The 21,425-nt window shown below is 39.7% G+C and overlaps 1 protein-coding gene across 3 annotated transcripts; it reads right to left on the minus strand.

The window, feature by feature from the left end:
- Window positions 1-179: 179 nt before the first annotated feature.
- On the minus strand, window positions 180-19,895 carry shkbp1 (SH3KBP1 binding protein 1). Of its 3 annotated transcripts, none has more exons than XM_012969277.3 (18): window positions 19,423-19,895; window positions 17,894-17,947; window positions 17,190-17,235; window positions 16,890-16,963; window positions 16,744-16,802; window positions 16,586-16,666; window positions 16,049-16,219; window positions 11,187-11,277; window positions 10,491-10,681; window positions 9,622-9,737; window positions 8,943-9,030; window positions 8,067-8,183; window positions 7,402-7,572; window positions 6,326-6,481; window positions 5,721-5,817; window positions 4,316-4,500; window positions 4,078-4,210; window positions 180-3,633 (listed from the first exon to the last, which is right to left on the minus strand). In XM_012969277.3, exons 1-18 carry the CDS (start codon window positions 19,479-19,481, stop codon window positions 3,078-3,080), a joined length of 2,445 nt encoding a protein of 814 aa, XP_012824731.1. In that variant the 5' UTR covers window positions 19,482-19,895; the 3' UTR covers window positions 180-3,077. The 3 variants fall into 3 exon arrangements, with proteins under 3 accessions (XP_012824731.1, XP_002938848.1, XP_012824732.1); XM_002938802.5 differs by having other exon boundaries at window positions 11,187-11,280; XM_012969278.3 differs by lacking the exon at window positions 19,423-19,895 and adding an exon at window positions 19,266-19,342 and having other exon boundaries at window positions 11,187-11,280.
- Window positions 19,896-21,425: the final 1,530 nt, after the last annotated feature.

The raw sequence follows: 21,425 nt of genomic DNA on the forward strand, positions 1-21,425 counted from the left end.
ACGCGAGACTTTGCATTCTTTGCTTGTTATACTGGGTCAAAGACTAGGGTGGCTGTGTCATTACCAGCCAACTGCACAGCAGGATTTTCCCCACACAGTAATATTAAGAATTGTGTTTACTTAAAGATATCTTTAATAATTTAGATTATATACACTGCACATGATAAAAAGGAAACATGTATTCTAAAAAAAAAAAAAGTTTATTGCTGTCCGTGAACGGTGGAACACAATATTAAAACAATTATTTGTTAACAAACACTTAGTTGAGTTTTCTTTGGAGCATCATAGCATTGCTTTATGTGCTGCTATACAAAATGGGCATTTACGGACAGAGATGCTAATAAGCACTACTCAGAACTATATACATTCCATATGAATACCACAGAGGATTTCAGCACAAAACCTCATCATGTTAATTTTCAGTTCCTTCACAATTGCCTACTTTGGGAATGAGGTCTGAAGTGCATGCTCTAAACTCAGCCCAATCTGCCAGTCCCAAAGAACAAATTTGTGTGGAACCAAACTAGCTTTATACAGAGGGTAGCATTTCACTCCAGTGATTCACAAGCAATCCTCTTCCTTTTTTAAAAATTCCAGAGCCAACATGTATAGTAGAGTGAAAAACCCAGCTTTTTGTTAAAGTTTGGCTTTCCACTCTACTGAATATGAACAAAAACAGGAAGAAGACATTTGCTCGCATGTGCAGTAGAGTGGAAAGCCGAACTTTAATAAAAAGCTGGGTTTTTCACTCTACTACACATGCATCTGCCCTAGGATTTTAAAGGAAAGTAACCCAGGCCGGTGGAGTTTTCTGCTAACAGGAGCACAGGCCGGGGGTATCAGGTAATTATAATTAGGGGGGTGTAGCCCAATATTTGGTGTACCCCCCAGTGATTGTTGCTTATCCTCCTTTAAAGGAACCAGTTCTACCAAAAATCTGAAAGTTGTTCTATAAAGAGTGCTGGAACCTAGGCTAAAAAGAACAGATATACAGATATCAGAGGCGGTGGTCAAAGAGACTATAAGGCCCCTCCCTCCTCATGTCCCCTGGTGTCTCTGATAAGCAAGCCAGCCCCCTAGTTTGCACATCACAGACACATGAGTCAGTGAATATGAGGAGCTAGGTAGCCCTGTATGTAACCTTTACTTATGGTAGGAGCTTTATGACCCATGAGACATGTCAAACATCTATTGCCAATATGGCAATAGTTAAAAAAAGTATGGAAGTTAAAAAAAAAAATCCTGAAAGATGTCAATGACTGTTATATATTTCCTCAAGCACCCAATGTGGTCACTGTAGAATTACATGCGAGAGGTGTCTGCAGCTTGAAGAAGTTCAGCAGCTTCAGCATCTGGCAGTTTTTGCTCAGTCATGTTGACCAGAAACCTCACAGTGCTATTGATGTGGTACTTCTTATATAGTCTGTGATTCCTCTATAAGTTAGTACTGGAACCTATGCTAAATGAACAGGAAAAAAAACCACCACCTCTGATCTTATTATTCAGATGCTGGTTTAAGAAGGATAGGATTCTAAACCCAGTGGAAACAAACTCAGGGGAATTGACAGAAGAAACCAAAGCCAATACAACTGGGCCTATAGCTACTCAACATGCCTTTGTGGTACCTGACCAAAATATAAGAATGGTTGAGCTCTGTAAGCAGAGGGACACCAAGATTTCAGAGCTTCAGGATCTATAGAGACAATCTCCTCCTGGTTTATGAAAAGAAGGCCTTGCTGCATTTACTGAGGAGCTAGACCATTGTGGAAGCCAAAAAAGTGCAGAACAGTGGTTAAAAAGTGGTTAAGGGGAAGAGTAGGAGACCACAAGAAAATGCTGTTGCAGGAAATGTGATCCCCGCATGGCAGGCGTGTTATCCCAGATTCACAACAGCCATCAAGTGGAAGCCACCAAAAAGAAAGAAGATTAAGAGTGAGATGTTGCTAAAAAGATGGAGTTTGAAGACTATGGTGGTGGTGATGGTAGTAGTGGTGAAGCTTGAATTTGCCAGAACAAACTCTAGAGACCTAACATGGAAAGATTATGTAAACCTATCAGTCCTGTTTCACATTGTTTAAAAAAATTTAACACAAAGTTTACAAAGATGTAGAATTTGACTTTAGTACAGCTGTAAAAGCTTTATTCAGAGACATGTAGTCATCCCAATTTACATGAAAAAAAATATATGTAGCAGATAAGGCCACGTTACTGCTGTTAAACCCTAAGCATTGTGACCAGGGTAGACCACAGTTATCTCCAGATTACAGAAAACAAAATTTCCTTCAAAAGAAAAATGATAATGAAACCAATGTGCATCCTCAGTTCTTAACCAAGTATTTGGTTGCAAAGCAGTGCGTAGCAAAGTGATGCCTGGTTCAAGGCAGCCCTATATATAAGTCCCACTATAAATAAAGGTTACATACAGGGCTAACCTGCTCCTCATGTCCCCCGACTTGTGTGTGTGATATGCAAGCCAGTCACCTAGTTTGCACATCAGACAGACAATTAAGGGGGGCATAAGGAGCTGGGTAGTCCTTTATTCATGTTACCCATGAGATATGATATACATTTGTTGCCCTTTTTGTATGCAGCACATTGAATGTAGGCAGCATACAGCAATGCAGTGTAAGGCACACGTTTTTGTGCTCCATTCTAGAAGTACAAATTGCTGAGCCTCAGACTGGAGCAAGACACAAAGAGGGTGCTTTCTGTTGCATTTTCCCCCTTGCTTTTTCTGTTCTTTAGCAGCTTTCATGTCACTTTGCACCTTGTAGTTTCTAGTTAAACGTGGGAAGGAATAATACTATTCAAACCATGTGCTCTTAATGACTACACAACTGTAGAGACATTACCAAGGGCAACAACTGATCGTTTATACTGACTATATCTGTATGAATCAGAGATTTATTAATACAAATAAAATACAGTTGTGTATATTTAGAGCAGTAATTGCATGGTTTTATAAATCCAGTACTAAAAATACTGCCAAATCTACACAATTATAAATACTAATGGTGTAAGGATTTCTATCAAAATAGCTGCCAATTGTTTAGCAATGCAACTCACAGAAGACTATTTTAAAAGGAGGTCTCATTTAACCTAGGTTTGAGTGTAAGCTTAGGAGCAGTTGGAGAAGAGGCAGATGCCTCCCCCACAGCAGAGAAACAAGTAGGAGGTAAACATGGAGCTAAAGAAGTGGCAATACCAAGTGGAGGAGGTTGTGGAGGTGTAGGAGAGCCTGGTCGCCTTGCTGAAGTAGAACCCCGAGGGGTTTTTATTCTGGTGGCTACAGTCTCATAACTTGACCTTTGTGAACCCAGATATTGGGACTCTGTGTAACGTGCAAGCTCTTGGCAGCGCTCCACAAAGCTGCCACTGGCACGAGCTGAAGTAGAATCTGTGGAAGCCATTCCATTAACCTCCATTTGTGGTTGGTTACGCAGTGCTCTGCAAGGCCTGGAGCCAGAGCGGGGCAAAGTGTCAGACTTCTGGAGAGAGCCAAAGCTACCAGAAAGGTTAGGCTGGAGACTACACAAAGAAGCCCATCCTTCTGAGGGTCGTCCATTAAGAACTGGAGGTCGAGAGGAAGGAAAAGCAGTCCTGGAGAATCTCTCACTCGGCTGGGACTGAAGGCTGCAGAAGGAAGGTATTGGGAAGTTAATGGATATTAAATATGTCATTAAACCACAGTGCTTCACAAACAGACAACTGGAAAACTTGTCTCTGCAGAAAGTGGAAAATATACTTGCCATTAAGCTAACCAGGAACAGTCTAACATATACATGGTGTGCATATGCACTTTTAAAAACACAAAAGTAACAAAGTTTAAATTTCTTTGTAAAATAATTTACTTTCAAATAGCCCCGCTTGTCTGCAACAGCCTTTGCCAAAACAGATATGGTGAATGCTTTACCGGAAATATGAAAAATGCTGGTTATGGGCTTTACGTTAAAAAGATCCTGCAGAGTATGTGGAACAAATCAAACTCTGAACAGCTTGACTGACCAAGCTGCTTTAACGAAGCATGATCACAGAAAATGCACTACTCTATTAGAAAGTGTGTGGCAGTGGAAATACCTGGTTATGGAGGCACGAGGGTTGGCTGAATGGGAGAAAGATGCAGCAGGGCTCAATTCAGGCGTGCGGGTCAAAGCCAAGTCACACTGTTCCAACTGCTCCAGCAGCTCTTTTTCTGTAAGGCCACCAAGTTCTGTTGGACAGGCAAAAGCATGATTAAAACAAGTACCTTGGAGGGGTACAAAAAGCTCAAATAATTGCCTACCCCTTCCTAAAAAAACAGGATTTTAATTTTTACCTCTGCTTTCCCCTTTGCTTGCTACTTCCATTGCAGTGGTAAGATCCCACATCTGGATACATCCACTGGCATGACCAGTAAAGAGGTACCGTCGTGGACGGGAGCCAATGCGGCTTGAGCCCTCACATTCATGTACGGTAAAAGATGTGATAGGGGTGCAGTCTACAGAACGGATCTCACAGATTCTAAACCAAACACAATCAGGCAATAAGATAAATAATATTTTCCTTTAATGGGGACCTAAAGCGAAAAAAATTTAACGAGAGCTTCATTTCTTGAAAATATTTTAAAAAGTTCTACATTTCTGAAATCATGCTATTATACTTTATAATATGCTCCTCTCAATCTCCCCCTTCATGCAGGAGTTGAATCTCAATTGACAGATTGGTGAAAAATATGGTGTGTGTGCTTTCTTTGTCTAACCGACTGATAGATAATTGAAAGGGACATAATCTGAAGACTAATAATCTTGATTTTAAAATTCTGAAAGACAGTTAGCTCCACCATAGATAATGTATTTGACCTTCCCAACAGACTGCTCAAGAACTCCAGTAACATGATTTTATTCTGACCTGTAACCAGTATGCAGAATTCTTATATCCTTATTTTATTACATTGTTTTTACGATAGCCAAGGTTAGTTTTTTTAGCTTGTATTCAAAAGGGCGAGAATCATTTTCAGTGGTGTATGGTGGATTGCATGCTTACAGCAAGAAAGACTGCATAAGGACTTGACATATGGATTGGTGTTGGACTTACTGCCAGGCGTACAGTAAGGGGGTGATTTATCAGCAGTCTAGTTTTTTTTTTTTTTTCCTCGATTCAAGTTTTTTTGTGCTTAAAAAAACCCTCAAATTTGAGTTATGGTTTGAAAAGCCAGATGTCTGGTATTGGAAAATTCGAGTTTATCTGAATAAGTTTTCCTTAATAAGTAAGCGATCGTTCGATATGAGAGTTCTTTGATTTAGAAAAACAATGTCAAATTCAAAAGCTCGATAACTGACAAACAAGCTCATTAGTATTGAATATCAGCGACATCTCCATTACATCACAATCAATAGGGAACCTGGGAAGATGGGCCTTTATTTATGCGACTATAATTAGCAGCACCACTGCCACAAGAGTTTTGGGGGCAAAATATTAGGGACCATGGCCCCCCTGGTTCTGATGCCTATGACACACTATATGAAAGGGGACAGCCTAATGATGTATTAGCGCTACATATGCATCAAAATAAAATGACCAGACAGAAAAAAAAAAATGGCCGCAACAAAGCCAAACACACGGACGGAGAATGCTCTGGACACAGAAAATTATGCCATATTGTTCTTAGTATTGAGAGAGATTTAAAATAATTTGTTTTTTTTAACCTTTAAAATCTTAGGACACCTAACAAAAACAATTACCTTTTCCCGGTTGAAGACAAGCGGACATAGACAATATTAGAATCAGGGACCACACGCTGGATAAAAACTTGCTGATCATCACGTTCTCCAAAAGGACCTTATGGGAAAAAAAAAATCTGGCATAATCCAGAAAGAGAAAGCCAAGAGAATTGTGCTATAAGCTTTGGAAACATTAAAGGGTAGTCACTTGAGAAAACAAAGCTTGCAAGCACTAGGCCTATACCACATTGGTTATTTTTGACAACTGCTGCCATCCAGCAACAAACTGCAGCAGTCACACACTTCTGTGCTACTGTCACTTCTAATATTAAGTGTCATGCCTGAAGCATAAGAAAAGACGGAATCTCCACTTCAAGATGCTCCATCTTCTACAGACAAGCTGCACATAGAACATTAGATGTGACAGGTGCCTTTTGACTGGTGGCTTTATTTCCCCCACTGAATGGCAGCGGTCAATACCTCAAGCCTTTGATCATTCTCCAGAAGTGGCCCCAGTACAGATCTGTACTGTAAACCTTAGTCCAGCTCGAATATGCACTTGTAAGCAAAAAAAAAAAAAAAAAAAAAAAACAACAACAATCTTTTCTCCCAAAAATGAAGCTTACCAATGTCATTTCCTGCACTGGATCCAGCATGCCCATCAACGTCTTCCAGGGAAAGGATTTTAAATGAAGCCAGAGGAGTTGAACCAGGCTGGGTTGAGATCATACCACGAAATCGAGTCACAGTCCATGTCCGTACATGGTTATTATCTGCACATACTATATAAAACACGTTATACACGTTGAAACAATTTTCGCTCTGTAAACGCAATCCAAAGGAGCAGTGAATGACTTGATACCAGTTAAACATACGACCAGATCTCTAGGAATCTGTGGTTTGCCAGTAATTAGCCAGAACAGCAGTCAGGAGTTTCAGACAATATCATCCGATACAAATGGCTATCATTTGGTTACCTAATACCCATAAAATACATCAGGGTTATCCCTGCTTCTACCAGTGAGAAAACATTTATTCAAATAATTTAAACTTGTGCAAATAATCCTCTCATAATTGCATAGCTTAACATGTTGGCAATTGTCAACTCAAAATCAAAAAAATAGTGAACGTCAACATAAGGGGCCTAGTAACACTAGAAGATGAAAATGTTCAGTTAAACAATGTTCACTTGTAAAAATTCCAAATTTCTAGAAAGTGTTACATCTCCTATTTAAAATGTAGCTGCTAAATGAGAATTACTGTCATGGAAAACTAGAATGAATTTTAGTTTCCAATTCTTTAAACCCCTTACTGCAGAAGGTGACTGAAAATGTTTACGTATTTTACAGAACACACAGAAAGCTGATGAACAGAAGGCTCATTTACTAAAGCAACTGCAAAGCTTAAGGTGCAAAAATTCATGCATACAGCATTAAAAACAGTATGAGGATGCAATTAAGTAGATTAAGAAGAATGAACCACAAAGAAACAGAGCCTTAAAACTAGCACCTCGTAAAGGCCAGTGTTATTTCCAGGGCTTTCTTATGCCTCATCTTATATCAAACATAGCAGCCAAATTATTTATTCACACAAGAAAAAGTGAAAACAAAAAGTGGTTTTATGTCTTTACAAATAACTTTAAAATAGCTACAACGCTAGAGGAGGATATAAGAACTATGCTTTAGTTTCTCTTTATACATACCCGAGATTAGGTGTCTCTCAGAGAGCATTATTTTGGTGACAGAGCTGCGATGGACTGTAAATGTCTGGAAGAGCTGGGGACCAGACCCAACAGTTTCTGGGTGCTGTACAATGACTCGCACCACTCCAGAGCTTGTGCCATATGCAATCTCTATCCAGTTGCCACTGTCACCTACAGTAGGAAAGAATCTGATCAAGCAAACATGCAACTAAATGACATCTGTAGGGTTGCTTTTAAAAATGTATATATTAAGTAATGTAAACATGCATTATGCAGGGGGATTATCTGTGCACTGATAATTCCCTGTTAGTCTTATTTAGCTAAAAATAAAACGCAAGCTCTATTTTATGAGCTCATGTATATCACCCTTTAAATTAACCAAGAACTACTAAAATACCAAGATAGTGATTTCCTTTCAATGCTGTCTGTGTGTGGGGGCCCTCTACATAAGCATTTAAAGCAATCACTCTATTGCATTATCAAAATGAATCTACTTAGTTAAATATCCATATCAGCAAAGAAATGGGTTACTGGACACCCAGAAATATAAGGAAACTGCAGTGATCCAATCAGGTGGCCTCACTAACAACACTGCACAATCATTAGTAGCAAACAAGCACAAATATTTAAGACATGTTTTGTGAGGGTATCAAAGGATCACCAACTTGTTTTGGGAGTGAGGTAGACGCTCAGAGCAGTAATTGCATCCTCTGATGGGTCACGGTAAAGCTCTGTAACAAGAAGGTCATTGTCCTTCATGCGCAGTGGGAATTTCTGGACATCTAAAGCAAGAAGAGTGTGTTTAGGTTGTATAATGACAGATTTAGAGGCAGGCAGATGGACTGAATAATATTTCTACATTCTGATCTCTAATATTTGTATAAAGCTTTTCCCGATTACCTGGTTTTAAACATTAACAAATAGTATCAGGAAAGAATTAAAATGCCAAGTTACAGGCGTTTAATGTACTTCAGACACCAGCCTCTTGCCTTGCATGAACCCACAACCACTGAATTATCAGACTAGGTGCAAGCACATACACGGCTGATGTCAGCATTAGGCTTACAGTATATAAACAGACAATTAGTCCATTAGTCCAACCTGCAGTCCTCCAGCAATATCTAGAATTAAACTTCAATTTTTCTCACTCTCGCCCCCACAGCCAATACACTGACCCCTCTATGTTGGCTTTGATTAGCTGCTTGACTGGTTTCACCTCCTTTTGGTCAGGAGCAATTTTAAATTAGTTTTATTTGTTTTGGGGTTTTTTTTTTTTGAAGAGGTAATTCTGTTTCAACAAGGCACTATGTAAGCCACAGTAAAAGATAGTAACCAATACCACAAGTAAGCATTGACATCAGTGAAATTAACTTGTCAAGTCTCACTGCTTACAGCACTGTGCAGTTCGGTGTGTTACCAGTGCATATTTTCATAGTACTTCATAAAAATAGGGCTATCAAATAGGCTATTATACAAATAAAAGTGATCATAGTCAAATTCCTTTTCAGTATTGTCCACAGAAGTGTGTGGGGGCTTCTTACCTACATAATAAATAGACCCGTTATTACATCCCAACAGAAGAAAGGAACCAGCAGTGTCATAGCTGTTAATTGGTACAACGTCCTGAATCTGCCACAAAATACAATGTAGGTAATGGTAAGAGTAGTATATAGTACTGTCAAAAGCACAAGAAGTGGTGTAAAAGTACTGAGTCCAGCACTGGACAGCTGAGACTGGCTGAAAGAATATGAATACACAAAATTGTGTTATATATATATATATATTTAAAAAACACAAAAACCACTAGGGCTCATTTAGGTCCGCAAGTGAATCGAGCAAAGTGCAATTCTGAGTGCAAACCACTATGATTTTCCCCACAATAGACAACTGCATGTACACCTGGAGTCACTTCCAGTGTTCAAGGGATGTTTGTACCTAATTCTTTAGCTGTATGTGTGTTGCTCCTAAGGATACCCTGGAGCTCCTGTCTGGTCAGGAGTTGGTGGTAGCTCCAGGGTTCCCCTGCATTAACAGGTGCTGCAGCACTCAATTCAGAACGAAAGGCCAAGAGCAACCTTAAATAAAATGGGTTTTACATAGTCTTACTACTGGGATATTAATAGAACTGCAACTACACTTTGCAAATTACCCCTACTGACATTTAGTAAAATATAGCAAAAGATCCTTAGTATTGGAAAGAAGGAAATCAATAGTCATCACCTGCCAGTGTTTAGTCACAGCATTCCATACACCAATTTTCCCTGTGTGGCTTGTGGCTATTAGCTGGTTGCCTACAAAAAACAAGGCCTCTACAGGTACCCCAAGACTAAACACACCTGGAAAAAAAAAATTTGACACTTGAGAACAGTGGTTAAATCAAAAATCATAGCTCATAAGAAGCTCTGTAGAAAGACAGTTGGAAGTTTAATTGGCTACAATAAAAGGAGCACTTATGATGCACATTTTACACATCCTAAAAAGACTAGTAAACTAATGCCTTTATAACTATTTATACAGTTTTTCGAGTTAAAGTTATGATCAGGACAGCCTTAAAAGATGGGGCACGCCTGTGGTGCATGCCCTAGGTCCCAACATTCACACACATAGTACGGTCAATTTTATCAGCAAACAATTAACCTACATGTATGTTTTAGCGCGGAAGGAAACCAGAGTACCTATATGAAAGCCATGCAAGCCTGAGGAGAACATACAGATTCCTTGCGGTGCCGCGATTTCCCCCGAAATTGTGGAAGTTGCCTTGGGAGGAAACTTCCGCGATTTCGGGGAAATTACGGCGGCGCGTATGCCATCCCACTGGTGATTTACGTTCTTGCCGGTGGGATGGCATTTCGGCGAGATTTGTCGTGGGAGACTAATCTCCCCGTGTGCCAGAGCCCTTAAGGATTTACCACAAACGCTTGTTTGAAAGTGGGTTCAAAAGTCTCAATAGTGATTGAAACACATTCATATTTGTTGCAAATGTAGGCAAAAGCTTAATGCAGACAAGATAAAAGTGCATGACTATTAAAAAAAACACACCTCTGCATGCAAGCATATTTAAAAAAAACTCCATTGCAGCTACAGCTTACCGATCTCACTCCCACTGCTGTCCCCACTAATGGCCCAAAGGATGATCTCGCTACAGGAGGAGACTGCCAGCATCTTATCATTATCTCCCAGTGTTCCAACCATTGCCTTGGCATTCAGAGCAACCCTTTCTATCACCCAGTCCAGGCAAGGGCTAGTGAAGACCAGCTGCCAACCTGATGTTTCCTTCATCCTAGATAAATAACAGGATGGAAGAACAGAAAGGAATATTAAAACAAAATAAAACCTTCCAAGCACAAATGCAAAAAATCAGCTAGGAGATAAAGAATGTCACCCCTACTAACTATGGGAATTAAGTGGAAAGTGGCTTAAGTCAGGTTAAAGGTCTTAATAAACTAGTTCACCCTATGTTAACCTTAATATGTTTTATGTCCTATTAACATTTCAATTGGACTTCTATTTTTAATTATATGGTATTTTGCCATCTTGCGCTTTAAAATATTGTATGGTTGTTGGGGGGCGGTCACTGACCCAAGCAAATAAAAAAAAAACAAAAAACATTGCTCTGAGAGCCTTAGGACAATCGCACATTGAGAGATCTGCTGCCCACTGTTAAATTGGCACTACTGACCATATTATATATATATATATATATATCTTAGAATCAGACTTTCTGCTAGTCTGCCATACATGCATTTCTGTGCAGTATATCTAGTTTGGTTATCTGCCTTTCTCACCTGTAACAGACTATGAACTGAGCATAGGCCACAGCAATCCAATTATGATGTCCACATATGATCCTCACCATGCCAGGATCAGAGGGAAACACTGCTAGAAACAAATTACACAAGAAGTTATAGAACACTATTTTTAATCCAAAATTGTTTAGACCTTTTCTGGCCTGTGAGGTTTATCATGGCAATTGAATTCTTAAGAGGGTTATGAAAAAAAATTACAGATTTATAAAAACGTTGCTGCAAGTTCACTTTAAATTTTACCCTAAATTTTGCTGCACTAAGAGCAAGTATTTTCAGAAAACCTCAGCCAAACTACCTTTTCTTACGATTCTGTAACGCTACCACAAAAAGCTGCTCAAGTATCCCAGCAGTCTTGTCTGAGCACCCATTTAGCTACAGTATCAGCTTCCTAAGAGGACTGATATGATTATTGCCAAGCCAGAAAGGAAATGTTGTTAAAGGAGAAGGAAAGTCATTTTGTAATTTTTTTACTGCCAATAGATTGGCCACATCAGTGCCACCTAGAACAATACATTTATTCGTCAGAAACCATTACCATACCTGAGTAAACAGCTTTAGAAGCATTCTCCCTTTGCTTATGATAACAGCTGCCATTTTAAGTAGCTTCCTGTCTGCAGTCTAGCCGTTATAGCTGAGATCACACATTCCTAAGGCAGGGGGGAGTGAATTCTTAGCATTCTGGTGGGAGGGGGGAGCAGGAGAGGGGGGAGAGAAGAGAACTGCGCAGACGCTGGCCACATGAATTAAGGATGTTTCCGAGAGAAGAAGTCAGACACTGGAACATCATGTTTACAAAAAAAGAGACAAGAAATCCTGTGTTTCCTTTGATAGAGGACTTACAGCATTACTGTGAGTGCTTATGGCTGTATTTACATAGACCTTTCTCATAAAGCTTACTTAGTTTTTACCTTTCCTTCTCCTTTAAAGTGATACGGACACAATAAAAACTACTTTTCAAAATATTTAAGGACATGTAAACCCCACACACAAAAATTTAATCAGTGAACAGCCTCTTTGAAATCTTTTAATACCTGCCACTCTGGTTGTCCAGAGATTAATAGTAAGGCTGCAGCATTCCCTTAGTCACTTAGATTTCCTTCTCCTCCTGTAACCCACTTGGCCCCCTCCTTCAGGAATTTGCTTTGGCTGTTGGCTTGTGGGCATGCTCAGTTGTTCTAAATTCAGATTACTAAACACACTCCCTAGTCTAGCAGCAAATGAAGACATGGCATTGTTGGTTCCCATAGAAACTCAGCTTCTAACCCCCTTTCCTCAGTTTAGCTTAACCATTACAGTGCTCAAACAAATTAGAACTTTTATAAAAGACAGTTCTGCCTGTGTGAGCCTTGACCCTTGATGAAATTTATACTGAATAAGGGTCTGTGTGTGTGTGCTCTTTGCAGATTTATATGTAACTGATGAGTTGTCAGAAAAAAATGGCTGCTGGGTGAAAGCTGCTATTTGCTTTAGGAAAATGTGATGGTGCTGGCAAACGGAGGGGATATATGCAGTACACATGATGCCATTTGGGTGGGGGAGACGTGCCCAACTGACATACAATGTAGGCAAATGTTGGCTTTACATGTCCTTTTAAGTATGGAAAAAGTTACCTATAGGTTGCGTTGATCATTTTTCACCAACTTTTCACCAGCTTTTGTAAGTAATTGTGTTGGGTTGAAAACCCCAACATACTGTTCTTTGACTTTGGCTTATTCTTCAGCTTCTTCTTCTTCTTAGTGCCCCCCATATTCTAAATGCTACTCCTCCTACAGTTTTAGGGGTACAACACCCAAACTCTCCACACTTCTTCGCCCTTCGCCTCCTTCTTCGACTGCAGTTTTGAAAAAGTGGGCGGAGCCACCAACAGCCAATCAGATTTCACCTATTGAATTTTATTGGTTAGGTGTCAGGGTTCCCAAACTTTGCACATTCAGCCACTGGGTGACTTCGTACTCAAGATTAAAAAAAGTGGGTGGGGCCGCCAAAAGCCAATCACATATCTTTCATTGTTTTCAATGGGGAAATTTTAACTGTTGCCATTCTTCACATGTTTAATGTCAGGGTCCCCAAACTTTGCACAGTTTGCCACTGGGTGACTATGTTCCAAGTTTAGAAAAGTGAGCGGGGTCAACAACAGCCAATCAGATTTCACCTATAGACTTCATATGTTTAAATTTAAACTGCTGCCATCCTTTAAATATTAATACTAAGGTCCCCAAACTTTGCAGAGTTAGTCACCAGGTAACTGCGGTTCAGTGTTGGAAAAAGTGGGTGGAGCCACCAGCAGCCAATCAGATTTCAACTATTGGTTTTCAATGGGGAAATTCAACCTGATGCCATTCTCCCAGTATTAACACCAGGGCCACTAGGGGACTGCATTTTTAGGTTTTAAAAAGTGGGTGGCGAACCAACAGCCAATCAGACTTCACCTTTTGAATTTTTTTGGTTTAAATTTAAAATGCTGCCTTTCTCACACTATTTATGTCAGGGTTCCCAAACTTTTCACAGTCAGTCACTGGCTGACTACATATTCAGGGTTAGAACAAGTGGATGGAGCCACCAACAGCCAATCCATTTCCACCCATTACATTTCATTGGTTTATATTTAACTGATTCCATTATTTAAGTATTAATTCCTAATACTTAAACTTTCCAGAGTTACTCACTGGGTATTTGCCGTTCAAAGTTAGAAAAAAGTGGGCGGAGACACCAACAGCCAATCAAATTTCACCTATTTACTTTCAATGGTTAAGTGTAAAATGCTGTCAGTCTCACAATTTTTATGCCTAAGTCCCCAAACTTTGCACAGTTGGCCACTAACAGCCAATCAGATTCCATCCATTGAATTTTAGTGATTTAAATTTAGAATGCTGTCATTCTCACACTATTTATGCCAGGGTGCCCACTTTTTGTCACTGGTTAGAAAAAGCCCAGGGTAGCTGCATCGCTTCCTTCTTCCTGGTTCGCGAGCGTGCGCATGCGCAGTAGAGTGAAAAGCCGAACTTTAACAGAGAAGTCGGCTTTTTCACTCTACTGCGAATGTGCAGGAAGGAGGAAGCGCATCACTCCAGGTACCCCGGGCTGGTGCTGTTTTCTCTTAACAGAGGCACGGGGTACAAGGTAAGTGATTAAAGTCACTTGGGGGTGCCTGACATTTTGGCCTTTCCTTGTCCTTTAAATTTAAACTGCTGCCATTCTGTAACTATTACTCCTAAGGTCCCTAAACTTTGCAGAGTTAGTCACTGGGTAACTGCAGTTCTAGGTTCGAAAAAGTGGGTGGAACCACCAATCAGATGTCACTCGTTGACTTTCAGAGGGGAAATTTAAATTGCTGCCATTCAGACACTATTAAAACCAGGGTCCCCAAACTTTGCACAGTGGTTTTACTATATAACTGTGGTCCAAGGTTAGAAAAAGTGGGTGGAGCCAACAACAGATCAGATTTCATTCAGTGACTTCACGTTTTTCAACCCAACATGAAGTTTGTTCTCAAACTTCCCTTTCTAGTTGTTACATAAACTTCCTATACCTGACTGTTTTGCCAACATGACTGTCCCTATGCAACTTGTCATTTATAGTTTCTAATGCTACAGGACAAATGCCCCCCTCAGAGGAACATGGGGGAATCAGATTGCCCAATGCTTTTGCATTACCTAATACGTTTAAGGCAAAATTATAAGGCTCATGCAAAGAAAATGTTATGATATATTTAAAAAACTATTTCTGGTGTCTGTATCTCTTACGTAGAGTTCTGGTTAATAGCTTTTGAGAATTGCGTCATGACGACAGCAGCTTCATTCTAAAGATAGTGCAGATTTTTTTATAATCCTGATAAAAAGTAATGCTACCTGCTCCTTCAGCACTCAAGCAAGAACAGAAAAGTGCAGTCATGGGGTGTCATTTTAAAACTACTCTTCTGCAAAGGACATTAGCTCAGCCAGATATTACAAATATCTTTTAAACTGTGCATTCATCAAATTCTGCATTTTCATTATCAGGAGCATTATTTCTACAAGAAATTCTTGTCTTGCAATTTTTCCTTTGCATGCCTGTACCAGATTTTTTCCCATTTGTTGCAAAATACTGATCATTCTTATACAAACCTACAAACTGTACACAGTACTGCACATTAAAGGCACAGTTAATTCCTGCCAAGACCTGCCAAGGCCACAAGAGGTTTACTCAGGTGCTATCACTATTATATCCTGTCCATACAGTGCATTATATTCCCAAGAAGTGTGCTTAAAAAGTGGTGCTGTTGGGATGATTTCTGAAAATGTCTCCAAAAACCCTACTAGCCTTGACCATGCATTCCACTTCCTGCTGCCTCCTTTCCCAAGCTGTCCAGGGAAGCATGTGGCACTCTACACTGTAGAATTGGAAAAAATCAGTAGCTAGGTTGACCGGATAGAGAACTGAAGCTGGTCTTTGCTTGTGTGACTGCAAGGCTGGGATTGGCTACCCCACTCCAACTGTGCTGATAAGAACACGTCCACAAGTCATGAACCGTAGCAGATCTATAGGGAGCTTCAATAAATAGGCCATTTTTAAAGATAATTGAAACATGCACCAAATAGTGTACATTACTGCCTACAAGACAGAGTGACAGGCAAGGGTCCTGAATGAGAGCTAGCATGAAAATCAAATTGCTGTGTAGACAAAGTGGTTTTACTGTTCATCCATGAAATTGTTCAAACACCTGACGCCTGTCTGCAGCCACTTGTAACTACTAAGCAATTCCTTGCCTTTATCGAATAGCAAACAAGCAACAATTATAGTATATTTGAACGCAATAAATAAGAAGTATTATTGAACATAAAAGTAAGTCAGATACACCCAACCTCCATTTCCAAAGCATCGGTCTTCTATCAAACGCCCCAGGAGACCAGCTCCACCTAGGTTGGGAGGCATTGTGTTACTCCTTCGTACAGGAGCCCGCTCATTAAATCCACTTCTGGAGTTGACCTGCAGACCAGAAACACTGTGCCGATTCCTCCTTTTAGCAGGAAAAACTGAATAAAGGGAATAAAAGGTTTCAGTGAATAAGGTGTTTCTTATAAATATAAAAGGTCACTGGTAACAGTAAACATTTGTAAGATTTGCTAGTTTGGCAAAAGCCAACCAATTGCATTGCAATGAAGGGGAAAGGAAAAGTTGGAGCGAGGACTGCGCCAGTGAGTCAATGCAGTCCCTGATCCAACGAAAAATTAAGCCTGCCCAATTATTAGGGAGGCTTGCTGGAGGGCCCCATCCACAGGCAGATAAGCTGCAGAGTCAGTCTTAAGGACCCAAATTGGCAGCTAAAATCTGCCAGTGTATGGCCACCTTAAGGTAGTTCTGACAATCTGCCTTCAGTTAATCAATATAACATAACTTACTTGGTGCATGCAAGTATCCATTGAACAAGACACTGCCACAAGAGGAGCGTTCCAACTCCTCACACAGCTGCAAACGCCTGACTGAGAATGGGAAATATATAGTTAATAACGAGTACCACTAAATGGCAAAGTAAAGTGAAAGAGTAACCTAGAATTACCTAGTGGAGTAATGCCATAAAATTCTGCTTCATGCAGCAGGACAGAACTTTTCACACCTCTAGAAAGAATATGAATAAAAGACAAGTGAGGAAAAAGGGGATGTAATCCCACTAACACACTAGATAAAAGCCTGTAGAATTCCAACCTGTTATCAAGTTCTTTGGTGCGGAGAAAGTTTAATATTGGACCAAAGACTGTAGGGTCTCGATCTATGAAAATCTGAAATGGCATTTGTAACAGAGGAGATTAAAATTGACAACCATATTCAAAAAAAAAAATAAAAAAAGCTTTACTTCCAAACTTTGTATTCATTGTGCATGGTGTCCCTATAAAACACACTACTAGATAGAGTAACTGTTTGAAGCAAATATTACAATAGATCTAGTTATATAGATGAATTTTGTTAAAAGTGCAATGAGAAAGAAAATACATAAATAAAACTCACAGCCCCAGTTTCATCTTTCAAAGTAGGGATGCGACCACTCAGGAGGCTGGAGGAATAAAAAAAGACAATATTTTGCTTTTCATTTGTATTTTGTCAGTAATGCAGTAAATCTGCTTTCAAATTGTTACATTTCTTTGACATTCTACATGGTTGACTGTGATGTAAAGGATTTTGAACTTTCTAAAAGGATGTCCATTTTGTTCCTTCAGATATGTGTTGATTATGGCACAAGAAAAAGACAACTTTTTTGAGCTTTGACACTTATCCCAAACTTTAAGAATGTATGCCTCTTGGCTTTAGGCTCCACAGAGCCATGAGTCCCTATCTGTACTGCCTATATTATAACTAGACACTTGTCATTACTTAGCTGAATAACTGCTTTTATCTTTCCTTAAATGAGCCAACCCATTTCAAAGGATTCTATCCTAAAGCATCTGCTCCATTATTTAGATAACACCCTTACTAAGAATATCAACACTTCGTTTTCTATGGGTATATAGGTAAGTGCTAGCTTCAAATAGGGCCATGATGGAAATTCATAACCCAAAGCTAAGGTATTGAGTCAAATGCTTGACACCCTCTCCCCTTTAACAAGTTTTACATTAATTATTCTTTAACTGTGTGAAAGTTGAACTGTATTCCTGTACAATCAATAAATTGCTTAAAAACTATTTTTCTTCATCTTTCAACAATTTTATACTGACCTTGAAAAGAAAGATTCAGATGCCCACGTCAGGGTCCGTCTGGAGGTACTGAACCTACAATTAAAAAATGTATGATTGCCATAAGACCTGTGACACAGAATTAAACATTCAAAGTATGTGCAATTCCCATTTCTAAAAGTGTTATCATATGGCTGCCATTCATTAATTCCATTTAAAATAAAGAATATTTATTCTCAAGTTCACTTAGATTCATACTGTTGGCCAGTTTGTTACATACTTAAACCACACACACATACAACAAGCGCGCACTAAATTCAACCCCTCCACCCTCAATGTATATGCATAATTATATATACATAAACCTATACAGACCTACAGATACACTTAAATATATAATGACACCTACACCTGTAGCCTTGGATAGATCTTGTTCAGTTCCTCAAATTTAAAGGGGTGGCCTTTAGTACTTTTTTTTTTCTTCCCCCAACAGAAAAGATCAAAAGATCCCCTGCTATCTGTCTATGCCATTTAATGTATTTGTAAAGAGCATTCATGTCCCCTCCAGAAAAAAAAACCAATCCCAACTCAACAGGGGCACATTTATCAAAGTACGACAGGTACGAAATACAAAACATTTGTATTTGGTTGTACTGTGCATATTTTCTGCTACTTTTTCGTACTTTGTGTGACTTTTTCGTACATTTGCAACAAAATCGTATTTTCGCGCCGAGTACAAAATTTTCTGATTCATTCAAGCTTCGGTATCGTGACTTTCCTTGGCCCAGGTTCGAGCTTCAGAGTGTCATTCATTCCTATGGGAGGCTTCCAAAATCATGCACAGAAGGATCAAAGTCAGAAAGGTTTTCCCACCCATATTATCGTGACTATTCTGATTTTTTCGTAAGCATTTTCGTGATATTTGCGATCATCAGAAATTATTGTATCTGAATTTTTCCCATTTCGGGATTGAAACGCGTACTTTGATGAATGTCCCCCTCAGTGTCATCAATAGTTTAACTCTTCCATTCCTGTTTAGATACATGTCTCTGCACACTTTCAGGCTCATTAAAAGTGACCTCCATCCTCTTGTCTCTTGTCCCTTGTATTTAAATGTACCTTGTATTTATTTGTATTTCTTGTTAAACTTTGTATTTATCTATTATTTTAATAACCCCCTGTTGTATTAATCTATTCTAGTGCACAGCTTGGCTTAGATAAGTAGCACTTTATAAAAAGATTTACATCCATACAGCCACACTAAGGCAGACTTTCCTCACACCTCTAATGACACGTTCTCTCCCACACACGCCCCATCACTGCACCAGAAAGGGATACACAAATAGCAAGGAACATGCCACCTAAGAGCACCTAATTACACACCGGCAACCAGGCACTGATTCACAGTACCCACCCCATCCTATACAATGCGTGAAGCACACTACAACTGAGTATGCAAACAGGATGCCACTCAATAACACTCTCCCGTCCATAAGTTCTCCTCACAACATTGAACACAATCCGCTTATCATTTAGCGTTACAAACGCATGCGTACTAGCTAATAACTCACCTCTTTCCCCCCACATTGAGGTGTATCACATCCCCACTGCAGCCCTCAAGCCCTTCCATGCCCGGCTATCCCTTTCTCTCCTCACTAGGCAGCCATGCTTCCGGCAACACCGGACACTTCGCCCGAGTGACGTTCCCTCAGCTCATTGGCTCACAAGTTCAGCAGATTAATCCTGCCCCTTCCTTTTTTTCATTCGCCTTTGTGTCTGCTCCGTTCCTTATCGTTTACTTTGTATAGCTATTGATTTTTATTCGCGTCCATCGTCTGTCTGTGCTAAGCACACAAGGTAAAGTGCAGTCCAGACGTCGAATTAATACCGAAAAAAAGCTTCACAAAATGAGGCGTCGGAAAGAATTTTATAGCGCGCTGTCCTTTTCCAGAAGTATATAACAATTAGCAAAAGAAAACGGTTTTTAAGCTTTTCCACCTGCACCCCTAGCACTGAACGGCCCGGAGATGGATTAAAGGGTTAAAGGAGGGGCTTGGGTTCATTAGACCCTCACAGCATGCTCGTATTTTAAATCACGGCGCACCTTTTGCTAAGCCCCTCCCAGCTGGGGGTCTTTGCTTCGTGACTACCCTGCCAACACTGGGTATGTCGGTGGTGTTAAACTTTCAACCCTTTGTGTCCCCAGTATTGTTCTCTCTACACATACACTAATGTTGAGACCAGTGCACAAGCACTGCACACATGGTTTTAAAAAGTGTAAACTTTTGTTTTTAACGCAGAGCCAAGTAGTAGTTAGAGGGAACATAGGGCAGGCCCTCTAGTCTTCAGTTACCTTTGCTTCTGCTTTCTCCGCATTCAGTAATTAATCAGGACCCAGAGCTATCTGTAGAATAAATATAATAAACAATATAATGTTTTACTTCATTTCACAAATATTCTCTTGCATACCTAATAACTGAAATATATAATATTAGCTATATCATCGAATTTACTAGTGAATGCCTAGTCATATCCTAAACCAGTGCTGTCCAACTGGCGGCCCGCGACCCCCCTCTGTGTGGCCCCCCACCTGTCTGGCTGCTTTGATGGCTTACCTTTGTGTAAGCATTAAATGGTATCAGTACTGGGATTAACTGGCCCCCTGCATGGTTCTCACCTCAGAGTCAGGCTGTAATCCCCCTGTATTGTTTAAAAATGTAATCCCCTGTATTTTTCACACCTTTTAACTCTTTTACTGCCAAGCACGTATGGCATACGTGCTGGCAGTAAAAGGGCTTAAACGCCAACGACGTGTCTCATACGTCGTTGGCGTTTAAGCGCTGCCCTCTGCAGCGGCGGCATGTACACACACTTACAGCACACATTTTAGCATTTTTTTATTTTATTTTTTTTTTTTTTTTTCATTTTTCACACTTTTATACACTTATTTACACTCATATACACACTTACACACTATCACACAACTTTTACACATGTACACACATGTATACACAAACACTTTGGTTTTTTTTTGTTTTGCTTTTTTTTTTTTTTTTTTTTCATTTTACCACTTTGTTTTTATTTTCTTTTACCTAAAAACTGTTTATTTTGACAGCGTAACTATTGGATCAGATATTCTGGCCACTAATTACACTGTCATGTAACTTATTTTGTTGTTTCACTGATTTGCACAATTTTTGTGGTTTTATCACATTTTATCCCTATATAAGTGTTCCTGATCTGTTTTTAGCGTAGCTTTGCCAGGTGTAACTTTGGTGTACAAAAATAACTTTACCTATTTTGAATTCATCAGAATGTGTACTTTCCAAAAATATATGGTTTTCTGGGGGTCACTGTATAGTTAGGGGGGGGTTACTGCACATAATACACTGACAGGGGGCTCTGTGTGCAAAAGCTGAGCTGGCAGGCGAGAAATCCTTATGCGCTATTTTCATTTAGGGTTCAGTACATACCGCAGACTTTGGTATATCTATGCATATTGGGCATCAATCTGTTCAGTAGACCTCTGGTGTTCCTATTTGGGGTGACTTGCCTTTGTACGCAAGAAATTGTG

Source organism: Xenopus tropicalis, chromosome 8 (assembly GCF_000004195.4).
Source record: "Xenopus tropicalis strain Nigerian chromosome 8, UCB_Xtro_10.0, whole genome shotgun sequence".
In the NCBI taxonomy this organism is placed as follows: domain Eukaryota; kingdom Metazoa; phylum Chordata; class Amphibia; order Anura; family Pipidae; genus Xenopus; species Xenopus tropicalis.